Here is an 18,117-nt window from a genome sequence, read left to right as displayed (position 1 = left end):
ACCTCGCATTTGTTCATCTCCCATCAAGAATCCAGGTCTTATTCATGACCCCTACCCGTAGATTCCCAAGAATTTGGAATAATTTACCATACTCAATCAGGGATGCGGCTGTCCTTGACTCACTACCCTCTTTTCTTAATCAGCTAAAATCTCAATTTTGAATAAACTATGCACAGACAACTGACAAAACCGTGTCAAAAACTTAACATATTATGCTGATTTATAATTTATATTCATTCATTTTGTATAATATATAATTTGAATTAGATTGAATAGAAATTTCCTATTTTTGTTCTGTTTTGTATATCACATACTTTAAACTTGCTGTTTGACTCATTTTTGATTTTTTTCCCCTCAAACCAAACTTACATAATATAATACCGGTTAAATTATCTGTTATTTATTCTCATTTGCTATACTGTTAACATATATACATCAATGACATATGGATAGATATTTATATTTCTTTTGCAGTTCATTGACTTTGAATTTAGAACTTGCTAATTTTATTTTCTATTGAATTAAATGTTTATAAATATGTATATGTAAGAGACATCCCTCGCTGCCTTACCTGGAGTCGGAAGGAATGGCTTGCGGGTTACAGGAATTTTACATTTCTATTTTTTCTTACAGGCAACTCCAGGACTGCAGCGGGAGAGTCCTTTAAAAAATTGTCATAATTTTTAATGTCATCATTCTATGGTTCTATTTGTTGTTTGAAATGCCGAATAAATAATAATAACAATAATTCAGTTGAGTTCTGATGTTGGAAAGTTACTTACCAGTTGCTAATACAACCAATTCCTGATCTGGACTCCAACTCATACAGCATAAACCATTCTCTACACTCCCTACACATTCCAACTACATGAGATAAAAAATAAAAGGAGTATGATTTAAAATTGATTTAAAATGACATTAGTGTTCACTTCAAGGTTTGCTTTCACAATAACCTAGATATTTTATTAAGTTCAATGTAATATGCTCTGTATTATTTATCTTACAGGTTGTGCCTAAACTGTTTCCCTCAAAGCAATTAAACTATGATATAATTTTCTCAAAGATATGATACTCAAACAGTTTTATAGGTTAAAACAATTTATGAAAATAAATTGCAATTTGGCAGAATTTCATAAAAATTTTGATTTTCTAAACATTCAAGCTGTGGGCTCCAATTCTTGATTTGCCAAAAGATATAATTTGCTGATATTCACAAGATCACCTGCCATAATATGAGATATGAAATATCTCAGCATTAATCGAGAAGATAAAAATATTCATGAAGATGGATGAAAGAAAATAAATGCTACTACAACTAATGATAGGCATAATTTATCATAGCGCCATCAATCAAGAAATAATTTATTCCAAGGCACAGTATAATCATTACCCCAGCTCAGGTTGCCTACCCGCACCCAGTGCATTCAGGAAAATTAATCCTGCCAGGTATCCATTCATCAGGGTCCAGTGCAGCACGATATGGGTATATTTCTTGCTGAAGGATAACGCGCCATAGGCGAGATCCGAACCCATGACCCTCTGATTAAAAGACGAGAGTCAGGACCACTAGACCACGACACTCCCATAGGCCGAGTGACCGTTGGAAAGTATACTTAAGAAGGGCCAGCTCTTAAACAGTCTCAAAGGCCAGAGAAAAATAATGTCTCTGTGGAATGGCTCTACAAACCCCCTGAATATTCAATGAAAGACTATTTATTTCCCAGGCTTTTTTTTCAATGATTTTCATGCAATTTTGCTCTTCTCTTGGGGATTATCTCAAATAAGGCTTACTTTCATTGGTGTTGTATATCAGAATGTCCTTTCAGTGGCAATCTCTCCTTGAATGCTCAAAGGACATGCCAGTGAAATATTTGTGATAATCCCCAGAGAAACTTTTAAAATGGCATGAAAGCCACTGAAAAAAGCTTGGGAAATAAATACCCCGGTAGTCTTTTACTGATTATTCAGACTGTCCATCAGATCAAATGATGTTGGCCCGTATTCTAAAATCAGATTCAATTTAAACTCTGGTTTGATTTAAGCTCTGGTTCTTTGACACTGCAATCATTCACACTTATCTATAACAATTTTCTTAATCATTTCAAGCATAAGGAAAGAGCAATGCCAATATTTGATATAAACCAAGTGTTGATATTTTGGCTCCCTCAAGTTTTTCACAGAGTTTCTGTATCTCATGGCATAAGTTAAACTGGACTTCAGAATATGGTCTTTTGAGACTGGAAAACATTTTGTAATCATCTAAGGCCTAAGAGACCATGGCATTATTGCACAGTTTGATGAAAATACCAACGACAATTGATATCAAGATTCAGGGTCTTTCAGAAGGTCTTTTTTTTACAGTACCGGTAGGTGTTTCATAAAGCTGTTCATAAGTTAAGAGCGACTGTGAACCTTTCTTACACGCTAAACCATCGCCAATGAAAATATCATTTACCACAAGAAAGGATCACCAGTTGTTCTTAAAGTCGCTCTTATCTTACGAACAGCTTTATGAAACGTTCCCATGGTAGTATTACATGTATAAGCTCACCTCAGAAGTAACTGTATTATACAGAAGAACATCTCCATTAGTGACTGTAATACACAGAGACTGGAGGCCAGGAAGGTGCTGTATGGACACTACATTATGTCCATCACTCCCATAGTCAAAGCCGTGCGTCTTTAAAACTACTGTCCATTCTACCTGTTTCGAAGAAAAATATTGGAAATTCAAGTCAAGTTAAAGTTTATTAAAACCAATTAATCAAACATTTTGCCTCCGACGAAGATTCTGCTAGGATCGAAAGCTTAGGCCCCTTTTTGACTTTCTAATTAATCAAATGATATATATTACAAAGTTTCACTTTGACAAAAGGAATATAGCATGATAGGTATAAGAGTAGACCGTTAAAGTATGACAACACTCTAGAGGGATGTACTCTAATGGAAGAAGATAAAAGCACAAATGGCTACATCAGTCCTCATGTACATGACTGGCATCTCCATTCGTAATTAGCAAAGTAGGAGTTTTACTCTCCATGCATGTCTGCAGACTACACAGTAGTACCCAACCCCCCCCCCCCTCTCCAGAAAGAAAATTCACAGGTGCAACTCAACAAATTTGTCAAAAATTTGACATTTATCTGGCTTCTTTAAACAAATTTGACAAGCCCCCCCCCCCAAAAAAAAAGTCATCATCACTCAAAACTAGAGCGTTTTTTTCTTAAAAAAAAAAAAAAACAGGTCAAGACACAAATGAAGGTAATTTACATTTTACGGCGTGTGCCTTCTTTTTTGGCGTATTTTAAACTAATTAGTGGGTGCACATGCTCCTTCAATGACCCCCCTCCCCTCCTGAAAAATATGATCAAAATTATTGATGTTGAATCATATTGATAATCGTTTCATTTTGCCTACTGGAGCCAAAGCAGATTTGACTTTTATAAAATTACTGGCACTAATGCTGTTTCGCACCGGCCGCGACCTTGAGATTTTCCAGCCAGAAATTGTTTGCAAATTTCTCGGTCACATTTCAAGGTCAATATGCCCATCTGGCAACCACTTTTCCAAATATCACGATCGGGAACGGCTGTATTTCGGATTTGATCTCAACGTCATCGTTCAACTTCTCAGTCAGAGTCAGACATCGTGCTTCGCCATAATTTTGATAAAGACTGATTGGAGTTAGCAACCAAAATCATGCAAACAAATGGGTGAGCTGCCGCAGCCAAATTTTTTGGTTGCTAACTTCTGTCCGTATCAAAACTGCCAAGCCAAGTGAAGCGATGTCTGACGGAGAATTCAAATAATAACGTCGACTCAAGATTGGTCCCGAAAATAAATATAGCCATTCCCAATCGCGTTATTTGGGAAAGCAGTGGGCATACAGTTTATTGACCTTGAAATGTGATATTTGCGAACAATTTCTGGTGGGCAGGTGGGGAAATTTAATGCCATGGCTTTGCTCGAAGTCGGCCCGTGTGAAACTGCATTAGTGCCAAATCACCTCTTTAGTTGTTGGATCTAAGCAGTCAAAGGAAGTATTGCTCCCTGTGTAAACTTTGCTTGTATCAAAATCGATGCTCAGGAATCTTGATTCAGAAAACTCTTCTTTTTCAACGCAGCGGCGCTGATTTAAAAAAAGATTCCTCATTTTGTCCTTGATAGCTCGATTAAAACTCTACTAGTTTCCAGATATATGCCAGGCCAGTCCTTGCTGATTTATATTCAAATCTCTATGAAAATACTGATTTCCAATAACTAGATATGAGAGGACAATTAAGACAAGTTCAACAGGACGGGACAGACGACGTGGACGCCCTTCTTCCGCACTAAACGCCAGCGAATGCTAGAGCGAGCAACGGCGGCTGACGATATCCGCACGCCGAAGCTTCGGCGGTGAAAGATATCATTAACCCGATAAGGGGAAAATATACACGTGAAACTCTACTGTTGCTGATTGGTTATTATAATAATATCTTATCTAAATTGTCTTTAAATTCCCTAAATGTTATTTGATTTTGTTTTGAATAAGCATATAAATTATAAATTTATTTTTAATCTTATCTGTGTTAAATATTTTTAAATAAAGTAGAATATGATATGAATCACATCTCAATATCAATGATGGGGATGTTATTAAGGTCGAAAAATTGTTTCTAGGAGCCGAGACTCTTAAAGAATAATGGGAAATTTACACTGATGAAGGAGTTGTGTTCATGATTTACTAGCATGTACGCATACAATAAGAAAAGACAAAGATCTGGGATGGCATATAAGGAGGTGAGTATATGTGGATCATATCGATTTTTAACAAAGTTTCTTTTTAAAGTTAATTGTGTAGTCCCGTGTACTGAAAATGGTGAATTGTAAAGTAGTAAGAGCGCTAGACCAAAAGCTTTGGTCTCTGTTATGTTGGTTGTTCAGCTGAACTCCGTTGGCTTCACTCACCAAATACAGAGACCGAAGTTCTAGCACGATCTGTACAGGGGACTCAATGGCCATATGTTTATGTGTATTAAGTTCGGATAAAACAGGGCAGTGAAGTTGCGCGACAGCCAAGGTAAGTCACTGTTTTTGTTCCTTTTAACTTGATTTTCCCTATTTTTTGGCAATTAATGCCAAGAGGGAATATTAATTTGCATTTCGGTCGCGTTAATTTTCAAAAGTTTGATTCATTAAAGACACAAATTGAAGAGCCCCGACGGGGGGATTTTGCATTGTTAGTCCTAGGTATGTGACAAAAAAAATGAAAATCATCAAATATGAATAAATTTGGTATCACTTGAAAGCTCATAAAAAGACCTTTAAAATGATACCAAGAACTTTAATTTTCATCAAGAAATTATAAAGTTATTCCAGTTTAAGTCGCGCATATTCATCCAAATTTGTGGTCATTGTCTTAATGTAAAGTCAATGGAGTACAGAACCGATTTTTGTGACCATTTTGTGACCATTTTGAACCCAAGTCTTCAACAGGCTCTAACTTCTTTGTTTTTTAGCCCTATGAAGTAATTTAGGTATCAATGGAAAGGTGAGAGAAGGCTCAATTGATGTGTATCAATTCATCTTGTAATTTGTCTTATGTGTAAAATAATTTCTTCTAATTAATTCTAATTAATTATGCAAATAACACAAAATCACAATTACTCGCCTCTTTTTTTGCCAAATGAAGGTGATTATGATAGATAATTCATATAATTTAGTTGGCATCAAAACAGCATCATGTAGATAATTTCCTAAATGAATTTGTCTAAAGTATTGTTTTTGTAATTTCTAATGTATTTCTTTGTTTTTCTGATATAAATTACAAGCTCTTTTTCAACTTAGTATTGTAATTTTGTATATGTACGCCGTATGGGGGTCCTTTTTTACATTAAAAAAATTACATAAAAATTTTTCTTTTGTACTTTGTATAACCAAATAAAAATATGTGTGCTTTTTTCTGATGTATTTGATTGTTTCACCAATTCCTTATGTATTCTATTGTTTCAACAATTTGTTATACATGTATAATATGTAGCTTTTGATTTGAGAGACAATGGACATGTGATTACATTTTTTTAGAAGGAATGAGCAGCTGAGTGTAAAATATGTATGTAGAATTGTATGCAATTTATTTCAAGTATCAAGAAGGACGAAAATTAAGTTTTAATATATATTCAATCAGTTGTCAATTTCTTACATTTGTATACATACATTGTATTACAAAGGCCCTGTTTTAGCTCTCTTTTTAAAGAAAAATAAATAAATTCAAATTATTAGTCAAAGCCAAAAGAAAAGGAAGAGTGGTCTATTTCTTTCAAAACAAAACAAAAAACAACCAGGAAAAATATATAACAAAGCTCTAAACAACAACAAAACAGACATCAAAGCTCCAAACAAGCACTAAAAACAAGAGAAACAAAAGTGACACAAAAACTTGTACCAATCCCATCCCCATTTTCCAATTCAAAACACAACCCCCACCTGCACCCCTAAAAAAAAAGAAAAGTGAATAAAAAAATAAATAGTACAATTAATAATAAAGAAAACATAAATACAGGACTTAGACCCATCTGGAAATGAAATATTCTTTCCTCTGAGTTTTCATGTATTTTCTTACAAGAGTGAAAAAAATTACAACAACAAAAAAATAAACATCTAGTTCGTGCATTTTAATAAAAAAATCAACATTTAAGATATTCTCCTTTCAAAAGCAAATCCAGTCTCCAAATAATGAAATATGACAAAAAAAATGAAAAAATAAACAATACAGTAATTCAAAAAAGAAACTTAAAAAAATATATAAAAAAAGAAACCAAAAAATAAACATAATTTTTGCATTTTAATTAAAAAGTCAACATTTATGATATTCCCCTTTCAAAAGCAAATCCAGTCTCAAAATAATGAAACATGATTGAAAAGTTTCAAAATATATTTTTTTTCTACAAAAGAAAAAAAAAGAAACACTATAGATTTTGCATTTTAATTCAATAAGTCAACATTAATATTCCACTTCCAAAAGAATCCAGTTTCCAAATGATAAAACATGATTGAACAATCAAAGTAAAACATGTTGACTCTATAACCTTAGGAGGAAAGAATGTTTTTGTGACAAAATGTATATATTTAAATCAATATCAGAATAACAATCTACGGTATGACAGACATTTTCAGAAAAAGGCACAATATTATCAAGTAAACAATTTAGATCCAGTTCAATCCAGCATGAACGACTCACTATCGACCGCTCCCGTCACCAAGCCCTCCGCATCGGGTACCGGTAGCTCGACTGCTGAAAGACCGACGGGAGCCCACCGCATCGGGCAGCTCGATTGCCGAGAGACCGGCTGTGACAAGGGTAGCTCGCTCCTCTTATATCTGGACTGCTCCATGTGAGAATCTTTTAATTTTACTTTTTTTGTCGATTTGAATATATTCTATAACAATTCATATACATAATTGGATCGTACTTTGACTTACCATAAAAAAATTTCGATCATTTGCGCATCCAAAAATTTGATGAACTTTCAAGCTCCGATATCCACACTTTACAGGCGAGTATCCACATTGAAACTTATATGTACAGAAAGAGCACATTTTCAACTGTCTGTATAAAGGCACGAGATTGCATTAACTATGTGCGCATGCGCATGAAACCCCATTTTCGATGAGCCGCCCAGACAGAGGCGATGCCACTTGCAGCAAAACCCGTGCGAAAACCGTGCAGCCAAAACCAGCACTCGCGATGCGCCCGTATTCGCACATACCAATAAGTCCCCTAATGGTGGCTGCACGATAGCGAGCCGTCTGTGTATGAGGAGAAATTAAAAAAATAAATAATGTTAAAAAACTCCTCGAAACAGACGGCTGCCAGCTGTCTATAAGAGCGCGAGCGTCAGCGCCAGGAATTGCCATTATTGATTGTCCATTGAAACGCAAGCTCCAGAGTCTTGATTATTTACTATCATTTGTTCTGCTTGAATTTCATTGGTTCTTATTTTTGGAGCAGATAATGATCTTTAATCACATTCTAATAGTGCCCATGGCAATGATATTCCATATTTTGTTGTTGAAGTTTTTGCTTTGATCAATCAATCATTCAAATTCAAATTTCATTTTGAGTTTTGAGACAATGTTTAATGTCCAGGGGTCCGTTGCAGAAAGAGTTGCGTTTAAACGCAAGTTAAAAAATCAATCGCAAGTCCAAAATGCGCGCTGTTGATTGGTTGAAGATCAAGTTGCGCATGATTTTTGGAGTTGCTGAACTTTGGTTGGTTCGCTTTATTTTGCCCATCACTGCCAATGCAAGGTGTTCAGGTTTAGGCATTTAGCCATCTCGGCATAAAGCTATTTCGCATTTCTTACTGTCTCCACTTAAACAGTATAGTTGTTGGAAATATGAATAGAACGAAGGAAAATGAAAATGAATTTGAAAAGAAGGAGGAGGAAGAATTAAAAGGGGAGGAAGAGAAAGAGGAACGCTGTAAGAGGGACACACACACGCACCACCCGCACACTGCACCTAGCACACTGTATATATAGTGCACCAAGAATACCACCACAGGATCACCACATCACCTGAAGCACTGGCAGCACCTGACACAGCACAACCCTCTCCAGGACAGCGTGTACTCTTTTGGGAGAGTACTTCTTCAAGGTTCAAGGATAAACCATTGCGCATTGACAATGGGTATATCTATTTCTTAGAAAATTGAACCATAGGGCATCATGTAGCTTTAATTTTAAGTTTGTGGGGCAATATTTATTCAAATTTCAAAACTACAGATTGATAATTTTTTACTATAGGCGCTGCTTTTCCGACGGCGGCGGCGTCAAAATTGAAATCCTAACCAAGGTTAAGTTTTTGCAATGTCATCATAACTTAGATAGTATATGGACCTAGTTCATAAAACGTTGATATAAGGGTAAACTTTAGTGTATCACTGAAGATCCTGCCTGAGTTTCAGGTCACATGATTAAGGTCAAAGGTCACTTACGGTCAACGAACTTTGGCCATGTTAGGGTTATTTGAGGAATTGTCATCATAACTTTAAAAGTCTATGGATTTAGTTCATGAAACTTGGACATAAGAGCAGCAATGTATCCCTGAATACCCTGTGTGCATTGAAGGAACATGGCCAAGATCAAAGGTCATTTAAAGGTCAATGAACTCTGGCTGTGTTGGGAGTATGTGTTGAATTGACATCATAACTAAAGAAGTTTATGGATCTAGCTCATGAAACATCGACATAAGGATAATCAAGAATGAATGATTGTTTTGCACATGTCTTAGGTCACATGATCATGGTCAAAGGTCATTTTGGGTCAATGGACATAATATTTTATTATCATATTACTAGTGTTTTCTTCTGTGAATAATATTCATTAGCTATTTTCAAAGGATTCACTGCTGCTATATCGCATTGCGTAATGCAGGTGAGACTGCCAGAGGCGTTCCACTTGTTTTTCATCATGTTCCTCTTTTCTATATTTTCCATCTCCTTGGCCTTGCTCTCATTCCTCTTTGTAATCTTGATATTTTTCACTTTATTTTCCCCTTTCCACTTTTCCATCAGCCTCTATTTTTGCCTTCTCAATTACTATATAATTCTTCCCTATCATGTTTCTACTTTTCCTATTTTGTTAAAGGAGGAAGAGAGAGAAGGAGGAGGGGGGAGAGGCTAGATGGAAGAGGAGATAGAAAAGGAGGAGAAGAAGAAGAAGGAGGAGGGGTGAGGGAAAGGGATGAGGAGGAAAAGAAGAAGATGGGAGGAGGGGAGGGAAAAGAAGAAGGAGGATGGGGGCGTAATATGATAAGTGGAAGGAGGAAGTGAGGGGAGAAGAAGAGGAAAAAGGAAGAAGAAGAGGAGGAAGAAGAAGAGGAGGAAGAAGAAGAAAAAGAGGGAAATGAGGAAAAAGAAGAAGAAAATAAGGAAAAAGAGGAAGAAGAAAAAGAAAGAAAGGAGGAGGAGGAGATGGAAAGGGGTGAGGAGGAAAAGAAGAAGATCAGAGGAGGGGAGGGAAAGGGAGAAGGAGAGGGAAAAGGAGGAGAAGACATGAGAGGGAAATGGAGGAGGAGGATGGTGGCGTAACATGAGAAGTGGAAGGAGGAAGCGAAAGAAGGAGGGAGAAAAAGAGCCTATTAACAAGATTTTTTGGTCAATTTCCACTTTTGCTATTAAAGAATATCCCATGTAGACCATAAATCATAGAAATGCAGTCTGATTTGTAAGCCTGAGTCGAATCGATTTTAAAATTGGTGTTAGATCAATGTCATCGAGCGCCGGTGCAGATTTTGCAAAATTGGTGCATCAAAAAAAAAAAAAAAAAAAAAAAAAAAAACGTCGGCCGGCCGATTCGTTTGTTCACACAATCATTAAAATAAACAGTAATGTCCAACTTGACTACTACTTACTCGATTTTTATTCCCCCAAAATGAAACCGATTGTGCAATTATGATGCCTATTCACCATTAATTTGAAGTTTATTTCGATCATAGTTAGAGTCTTACTCGTCTGCTCGTGCCGAGATAATTTATGCACGATGAATTTATGAAGGGAAGTCATCGCCATCGATCGTGCATGCGCAGTATAGTACTGCGCTTTAATCAAACAAAAAAATTGCCGAGATCAACATAAAATATACCTTCATGAACAATATTAATATCATGACCATAGAATATTATTTAATCGTAATATTTAACAATAATTTATATATGATAATCATTAATATGCATTTAGAGCTTGATGTGAAACTTTGTATTTCGTTTCAATTTTCAATGACGGACATCACATGACGATCGACTTGAGTGAGTGCACTTCACTTGTCTATAAAAAAAATTATCACATCAGGATTGATTCTCGAACATTGTCAACATGCAGAAACTCTTTTCAAGATCGTAATATCACCATATAATAACATTATACTTGACAAAACAGAAAATCGCGTTCGTTATTTTTTTCCATCAATTTGAAGTTAGTTTGTGCCCAACTTTGGGCTCTGATTTCATGAATGGAAAATATGTCATACGTCATCGAACGCGCATGCGCATTGTGCTTCTTTTCTTGGAGGAATAAAATAAAAATAATGCCAATATTAATACTTCCATATGAACATAACATACTTTGCTGACATCGCTAATATTTTTAGTATGGCCGTCAAATCTGATTAAATCGTAATTATTTAACATCCAATAATAATTTAAATGAATTTAGAGCTCGATCCGAGACATTCGTATTTATTTTGATCGCAGCATGCTCTTGTGTCTGAAATAAATATGGATTATCAAATCAGGATTAATTCTCGAACATCGTCATAACTCATATTCCACAATCTTTCCTCACAATCGTTAGATCAGCATTGAATACCAATTCAAATGACCATCCAGAGAAAATTACGTATTATAATTATTCCCATCAATTTGGAGCTCATTTTGGATCCAACTACACGATATCAGGCAAGTAACAGTGCTCTCCGCTGGTTGCTGGCAAGCACGCCTGTCGTTTCGGGAGAGTGAGTGTACGGGGCTGCGGGCGGGGCTAGGTATGTGCGATGCGAGTCTGGACTGCAAATGCTAGTTGACCGAAAATCATTCGGATCGACTCTGCGTGATTCATGTCTTTAATATTGTTTCATTTTAAACTTATAGGTTGTCATCTGCAAATATCATTGTTGAAGATATTTTGGGAAGAATTCTGCATTGGTCCCCGGCCTTTTTTTGTGTTTTGTGATCATGGAAAATACAAACAAACTTTGCTCTGTCATCTGCTTGTGCAACGTTCACCCGGCCATGCCAGCGCTAGCGCATGCAGTGCGTGCATAGCGCATCGACGCGACGGCCGGAGCAAAAAAAATGACTCGATTTTCCCACCTTCAAAATTCGATGCATCGATGTTTCTATCAAATTAAAGCTGTCGAACACCGGTTTTCAAAATAATCGATATGACTCAGGCATACTGATTTGTAACAAGTTCAAAATTCATAATTTGTATATTTCTCAGTGATGTAATCATGATTTGCACAACAATTTTAATACACACACATTTTTTCAATTTTCTGCATCTTTTTTTACATTTTGTAAGATGATTGAATACACAGTCTACAGTGTAATCAAATAATCTGACTGTTTGTTTTCAATCCAATTTTTTTGGGTTGTCTTTATTGTCTTGAAATTTCATTTTTTATGGATTCACCATTTAATAGGCAACCGATAACTAAATTGCCCTTTTATATCCTATTTTGTTTTCAAACAGGTAAATTCCCTTGGTTTGCAATTCAGCCTCCAGGCAAATGCTTCCCCCGTCAACGAGAGACCCGCAGGAAAGGCCCCACAGCCACCACATGTAAGCTCTTAAAAAGGATTCGATAAATATTGTCAAACACAATAATTAAATTATTTTTAATGTATTGGGTGATATTGTTAGTTTCATGCTCATGTTGTTGTTGTTGTTGAAAATTTGATAATTGTTGTTTCTATGTTATGTTTATGTTTTATTAGTTGTTTTGAAAATGATCCTTCAATGTCAGGATGTTATATCAACAAACTTTTGAATTTGAATTTTAAACAGACAAGCACACTTTCATATCCTTGATGGAGAATGAAAGCTGCGAGCGAAGCAAGCAAGTGAGCAACAATTTTGGCCTTTTGAATAAAAAATATTGAATTTGTAAAAGATATTGACATGCTAATATGTAGAAAATCATATCATATTCATCCCTTTTCCCTTTTTTCTGCTATGCATGTGAGGAAAAACTAATGTTTGAATAATTCTCAAATAAATGTTTTCAAAATTGTGAAATACGTGACAAAACGGTGTCCCGAGCAGCTTCGTACGGGACACGGGACAAATTGCTGAAATACGGGACTGTCCCTTGAAATCTGGTATGTCTGGTCACTCTGATGTAAATCACTTTTGAAAAGTTCTATTAAAATAAGAAAATTATGAAAGTTTGAAATGTTTCAAATTCATTTTCTACAGTGTCAAATTGGTAATGCCATTTCAAAAGGACAGGTTTACAACTCTCTACATGTTTTATAGATACAAATGATAATAATGATAATATTTAATAATAATAAAAACATTCTCCAATATCTCTTAAAATCCTGCTTGTCTTTTTTGTGAACTCAATATGTCACGTCAAATACACTTTCTCATGCTATACCTTGAGCTACATGTAATGCCGCAATCACATTTCCCCTCAGCACGGTGAGTCGAAAACAACCGTTTTACGGATTTCTATACGAACCACATACGGAAGCTGGTACAAAAATTTCGACTCGCCATATGTCCATCTTAGGCAAAATCTGACTGTGCCATTAGGAGATACATTGTACAACATGTGTATGTATGTATGCTGCATATTGAGAGATAAAGTAGGAAGTATAACATTTTGTGTTTAAAGAACAAGATAAATGTTTTTACTGAAATGTACATTTATTTATGGCTGAAATGACTAGTTATTTTACATGTCGTATGTAGCTACATGTAGTCGTATCTCACAAATATTGCCCTAAACTCATATGAAAACCCACCTCTTAATACGTTTGACCATCCCATCCATCCCGTCCATAGTAATTGTATGAAATGATCAGTTAATTGCACTGTTAATTATATTGTATTTTAGTAGTTTATAACCTATATTAGTATTGATTGAATTGAATTGACTCACATATCAATGCTTTGTATATTTTTTATTATTTCTACAGTATATTCTAATAACTTGCCATGATTTTTCCACTTTCATATTCTAAACTATGTTATTTCCCTAAAGATATTTTATATTTTTACCTCTATCCCTTTCTTTTTTTAGCACTTTGAAACATTTGTATATAAAGCACTTTATACATTTTTAAATTCTTATTAAAGCTTGGTACTATAAATCAAAGTCTTGTGTTATAATGGCATTGTTTTGAGCTTCAAATGGAATGGTTTAGAGATAAAACCAGGCTCAGGGCATTGGCATTGACATTGGCATTTCAAATAATACTAACCATTTCATTTCCATATTGAATTGAAATGTACTTATCAAGTATTAAAAGCCAGGGGCCTGTTTCATAAAGCTGTTCGTAATTTAAGAGCCACTTAAAGAACAACTGGTGAACCTTTCTTACGCGCTAAACCATCGCTAATTTATTTTACCATTTACCCAAAAAAAAGGATCACCAGTCGTTCTTAAAGTCGCTCTTATCTTACGAACAGCTTTATAAAACACCCACCAGTTCACAGATATCCTTTCTACACTCCACAGTGACCTCTTTATAATAATAACCCTCAGATAAATCATTTAGGGTCAAATAACTTTGGTCATGTTGTGGGTATTTGTTGAATTGGCGTCATAACTTAGAAAGTTTATGGATCTAGTTCATGAAACATAGACATAAGGGTAATCACACATCTTAGATCACATGATCATGGTCAAAGGTAATTTTGGGTCAATGGACATAGTATTTTATTATCATATGAATGTTTTCTTTTGTGAATAATTATTCATTATGTGTTTTCAAACTCAGCACTGCTGACACTATATTGAATCGCGTAATGCAGGCGAGACTGCCAGAGGCGTTACACTTGTTTTCTTTTAAAATGTTTTATTGAGTTATATTTGATATGACTGAATAGGAAATAAGCCTTTTCAACAATTTTATTTCTTAATTTTCACGGTTTCATGAATTTCTTATGTATTTCTATTGTTTTCTATTTTTTCATATTTTTCAATTTTCACAATTTTTTCGCTTCAATTATCAGTATTTATAACAAATCAGTCTTTAGAAACTAAAGAAAAGCTAAATAAATCACTTTTTAGAGCACTCTTCAACTTTGTTTTTCTCCATTTACTTTGTACAAAAATTTTCCCATTGACATTGTGTACAATTGTCCCACACGTAACATTTGATTAAACATTTTGATTAAAAAGTATTTTGAAACTTTTTGTTGTATAAAATTTTCATACTCAATGAATTAGGACTTCCTAGAGATGCAATAATGCAAGTATTGTATTCTGAGAAATTATAATAACTTCAAAATATGTTCTCAAAATGTTACGTTGGGACATTCCATCCTTTGACAAAATCTAATTTGTATATTACATGTGAGGTACAATGTATGTGACACCACTTTTTTCCCCCAAAAAGTAACAAGATGTTGGGGGTCCATTTGTTTTGATTTTCTATGAGTTTTTATGTTTGTCCCATACTTAACACCCATTTTACCAATTTTAAGAGCCCGAAATTAGCATAAGTTTGCATTTTATAAAATTCTCAATGAAATTAAAAAATTCAACATTTCATTTCATTTTCATTTCATTTTATTTTCCACAAATCAATCAAAATACAAAAACATATAACTCATTCCGAAATAGTATGCATAATTACAATATAAATGCAGATTCAAAGTGGATGGACCTAAAGTAAAGCAAAAGCTTGTTGTGGATAGGCCCTTAACAAATAATTAATGTGTAATCATTGATAGCTAAAAATAGTTACAGAAAAAATAGAGCTGAGCTCGGAGAAAGTTACAGAACTGGACAAGGACGAAAATAGAGAACGTTACAAAGAACAGGGACACACAGGTTACTAGACAAGACAAGGAAGACAAAGCAAAACATAAAAGAAGGAAAGAAGACCCGTCTATTATATTGCTGTTCACGATTGCAACGTTTAAGGATGACATGAAATATTTTGACAGAATTGGTCGTATGCCAATGAAATAGAAAATAGTAGACGGGTCCTTACTCCTTTGTAAGGGTATCTGCAGCTGTAAATATGAATACATGCAATTTATTTACAGTGACAAACATACTGACATAGTGAGGGGATGGAGCACCTGGCAGACGAGGAAAAGAAAAAATCTTGATAGTTGCTAGGTGAGAAAAAGTATCAAAGGAAGCAAAACTTAGAAGAGGTATATGGTTGATAAAAGAGCTTCCCTGACTACCAGGTGCCCAATCCACTCTCCGACCGTCCTAAAAGTAATACACAAATGAGTACAAATGGATAAATATATATTGTGTATTTAAAGCGTACAGTTGGGTTCTACGAGAAGTAATATTGTCTCAAAAGAGACGTTCTCAATTTTCTTTTAAATGCAGTTTAAGCTAACAGATCTTTTTATATCGAGATTGAGAGAATTCCAATATTTGGGACCTGAATAAATAATAGTATTGTGGGCAAATTTTGTTCTGGTTTTTGGAAGATAAAATGAAAATGATTGGCGTGTTGGATAGTCATGCAACTGGTTGTTTTTTATGAACATATAATTAAGTGCCGGAGGCAAGTCATTATTGTTCAATTGAAACATAAAAGAACCCAACTGCAGATAGAAAATATCAGAAACTCTTAAAACACCGTTTTCTAAAAAGAGAGGACCTGTATGAGCCCGAATATGGGCATTGGAAATTATACGAATTGCTCTCTTTTGGATAACCAATATTTTATCAAGTTGAAGCTTACTAGAATTTCCCCAGGCAAGAATGCCATAGTTTAAATACGGGAGTAATAAAGTAGAATATAACATTTGCATAATATGGGGTGGAAACATTGATTTAAGTTTATACATTATACAAGTATTTCTAGATAATATTGAGCAAATGTGGTTTGTATGAATTTTCCAGGTCATTTTATCATCAATAAAAAGTCCCAAGAACTTAGTTGATTTTACCCTACTGATCTGGACATCATTCAATAAAATATTGTCAGGTAAAGTTGTAAGAGAATTACTAAATAACATAACCTTTGTTTTGTCAAGATTTGGGCTTTCTTATCCCACCAAAGATAACTTCTTGAAATAGAGATTAAATTTTGTCTTCTAGGGTGACCTTTTCTTGGACTTGCCCTCCATCGAAATCTGAAGACAGTATGACAATTTTTTTGCTTTTTTTTGTTCAAGTTTTGCACTTTGGCGAAACAGTTCTATGCATGTCTTCATGTGTAAGTGTTCAATGAGCAAGCTGATGATGTCATCCTTATTCTTTTGTATTTCAATATATTTATTCAAATTTTCACCTCTAGGAATGAAAAAAACAACCCAGATTTAATGTGTAAGATTTATTGCTGCAACTTATTTTGTTACAAGGGAAACTTATCATTCACACCTGAATGAAAGTATGCAATAATCATGATTTTATATAGTAACATTGAGAAAAATGAAAATGAGGACAAGATCATCAGCCCACCTATTGCATATTCATGACAAAGTGCATATAATTGTTTTCACAAAATATTGCAAAACTTTGATAAATATTGCTAAATTCTGTAACCTTGTTATTTCTGTGTTTTGCTCAGGTAATTTTGCTCTATTTATATATTATCAGCCTGGAGCAGCCCTTTAATTCCCTGTATCACACTACTGTATGTCCCTAAAATATACCGTAGTTCTATCTTTGCTTCTGAGGACCAACAATTACACATCGAAGTGTACGCAATCGATGTTGCTAGGATGTGATGACACTTTGAGAACCAGCAGTGGCAGCTGAATATGCAAGTTTACAGCCGTTCCATCTATTTTATTACACCCTATTATGTTGCGATTATCAATAATTCCACAATAGAGCCTGCACCCTTGTTTAGATGAGTCCATTCTCATTACCCATTGACCTGGCTGAAGTCAGATTCTAACGACTCGTCACAAAGATTGATCAGGGATTAGGCAAGAATTCAAGTAGCTGCGCTTTAGGTATTGATTTCAGGAGCGGCTTTTTTATTTCACTCTAACCGCTCCTTTTTCAAGGCTGAAGTTTGACACATTAATGATACCTCTGGCCCATAACATTTGTATGTCAAAAGAGAGAAGAATATGTCTGATTGTTTAAATAACCCTGGGCTATTTAAATAGAATCTGGTAGTGAGTAAATGAGACTCAGTATAGATTTAAGGAAATGTACTGTTTGTTTTTGAGCTAGCATGAAGAGTGTGGCCTTTTTTATGTACTAATCAAACAGGGGGGGGGGATAAGGGGTATGGGGAAGAGGTGGGTAAGGATGGATATTTTTATTGCAGTAACTGCAATATGTCATCTCCGATTAATTTCCCTATGATACACTGTAGTCAAGATTTGCCCCCTGGATCTCAAAACCCAATGATTTTGCCACCCTCCATAAAATTGGAGTGCAATTTATGTTTATTTGTGTTTTAGGTTA

At 34.9% G+C, this 18,117-nt stretch overlaps 2 protein-coding genes across 13 annotated transcripts in view; one reads left to right on the top strand and one right to left on the bottom strand.

Annotated features, from left to right (window-relative positions):
- LOC129262479 (putative elongator complex protein 1) overlaps positions 1 to 4,401 on the bottom strand; it is a 37,149-nt gene extending 32,748 nt beyond the window's left edge. The window contains exons 1-3 of one of the 2 annotated variants that reach the window (XM_064099731.1): positions 4,007 to 4,401; positions 2,552 to 2,704; positions 783 to 864 (exon numbers count right to left, since the gene is read on the bottom strand). In XM_064099731.1, the coding sequence (XP_063955801.1) occupies positions 783 to 864; positions 2,552 to 2,704; positions 4,007 to 4,153 (382 nt within the window). In that variant the 5' untranslated portion in view covers positions 4,154 to 4,401. The remainder of the gene's footprint in view (positions 1 to 782; positions 865 to 2,551; positions 2,705 to 4,006) is intronic. The other variant, XM_064099732.1, reaches the window with a different exon arrangement.
- Positions 4,402 to 4,592: 191 nt separating this feature from the next.
- The window catches only part of LOC129262480 (leucine-rich repeat-containing protein 49-like), a 53,769-nt gene continuing 40,244 nt past the window's right edge, over positions 4,593 to 18,117 (top strand). For 7 of the 11 annotated variants that reach the window (XM_064099734.1, XM_064099736.1, XM_064099738.1 and 4 more), the window contains exons 1-2: positions 4,593 to 4,782; positions 12,237 to 12,326. In XM_064099734.1, the coding sequence (XP_063955804.1) occupies positions 4,732 to 4,782; positions 12,237 to 12,326 (141 nt within the window). In that variant the 5' untranslated portion in view covers positions 4,593 to 4,731. The remainder of the gene's footprint in view (positions 4,783 to 12,236; positions 12,327 to 18,117) is intronic. The other 4 variants (XM_064099745.1, XR_010293609.1, XM_064099746.1 and 1 more) reach the window with 4 other exon arrangements.

Source organism: Lytechinus pictus, chromosome 5 (assembly GCF_037042905.1).
Source record: "Lytechinus pictus isolate F3 Inbred chromosome 5, Lp3.0, whole genome shotgun sequence".
NCBI lineage: Eukaryota > Metazoa > Echinodermata > Echinoidea > Temnopleuroida > Toxopneustidae > Lytechinus > Lytechinus pictus.
Note: the sequence above shows the minus strand (reverse complement) of the source record. Positions and strands in the feature narration are given on the sequence as shown.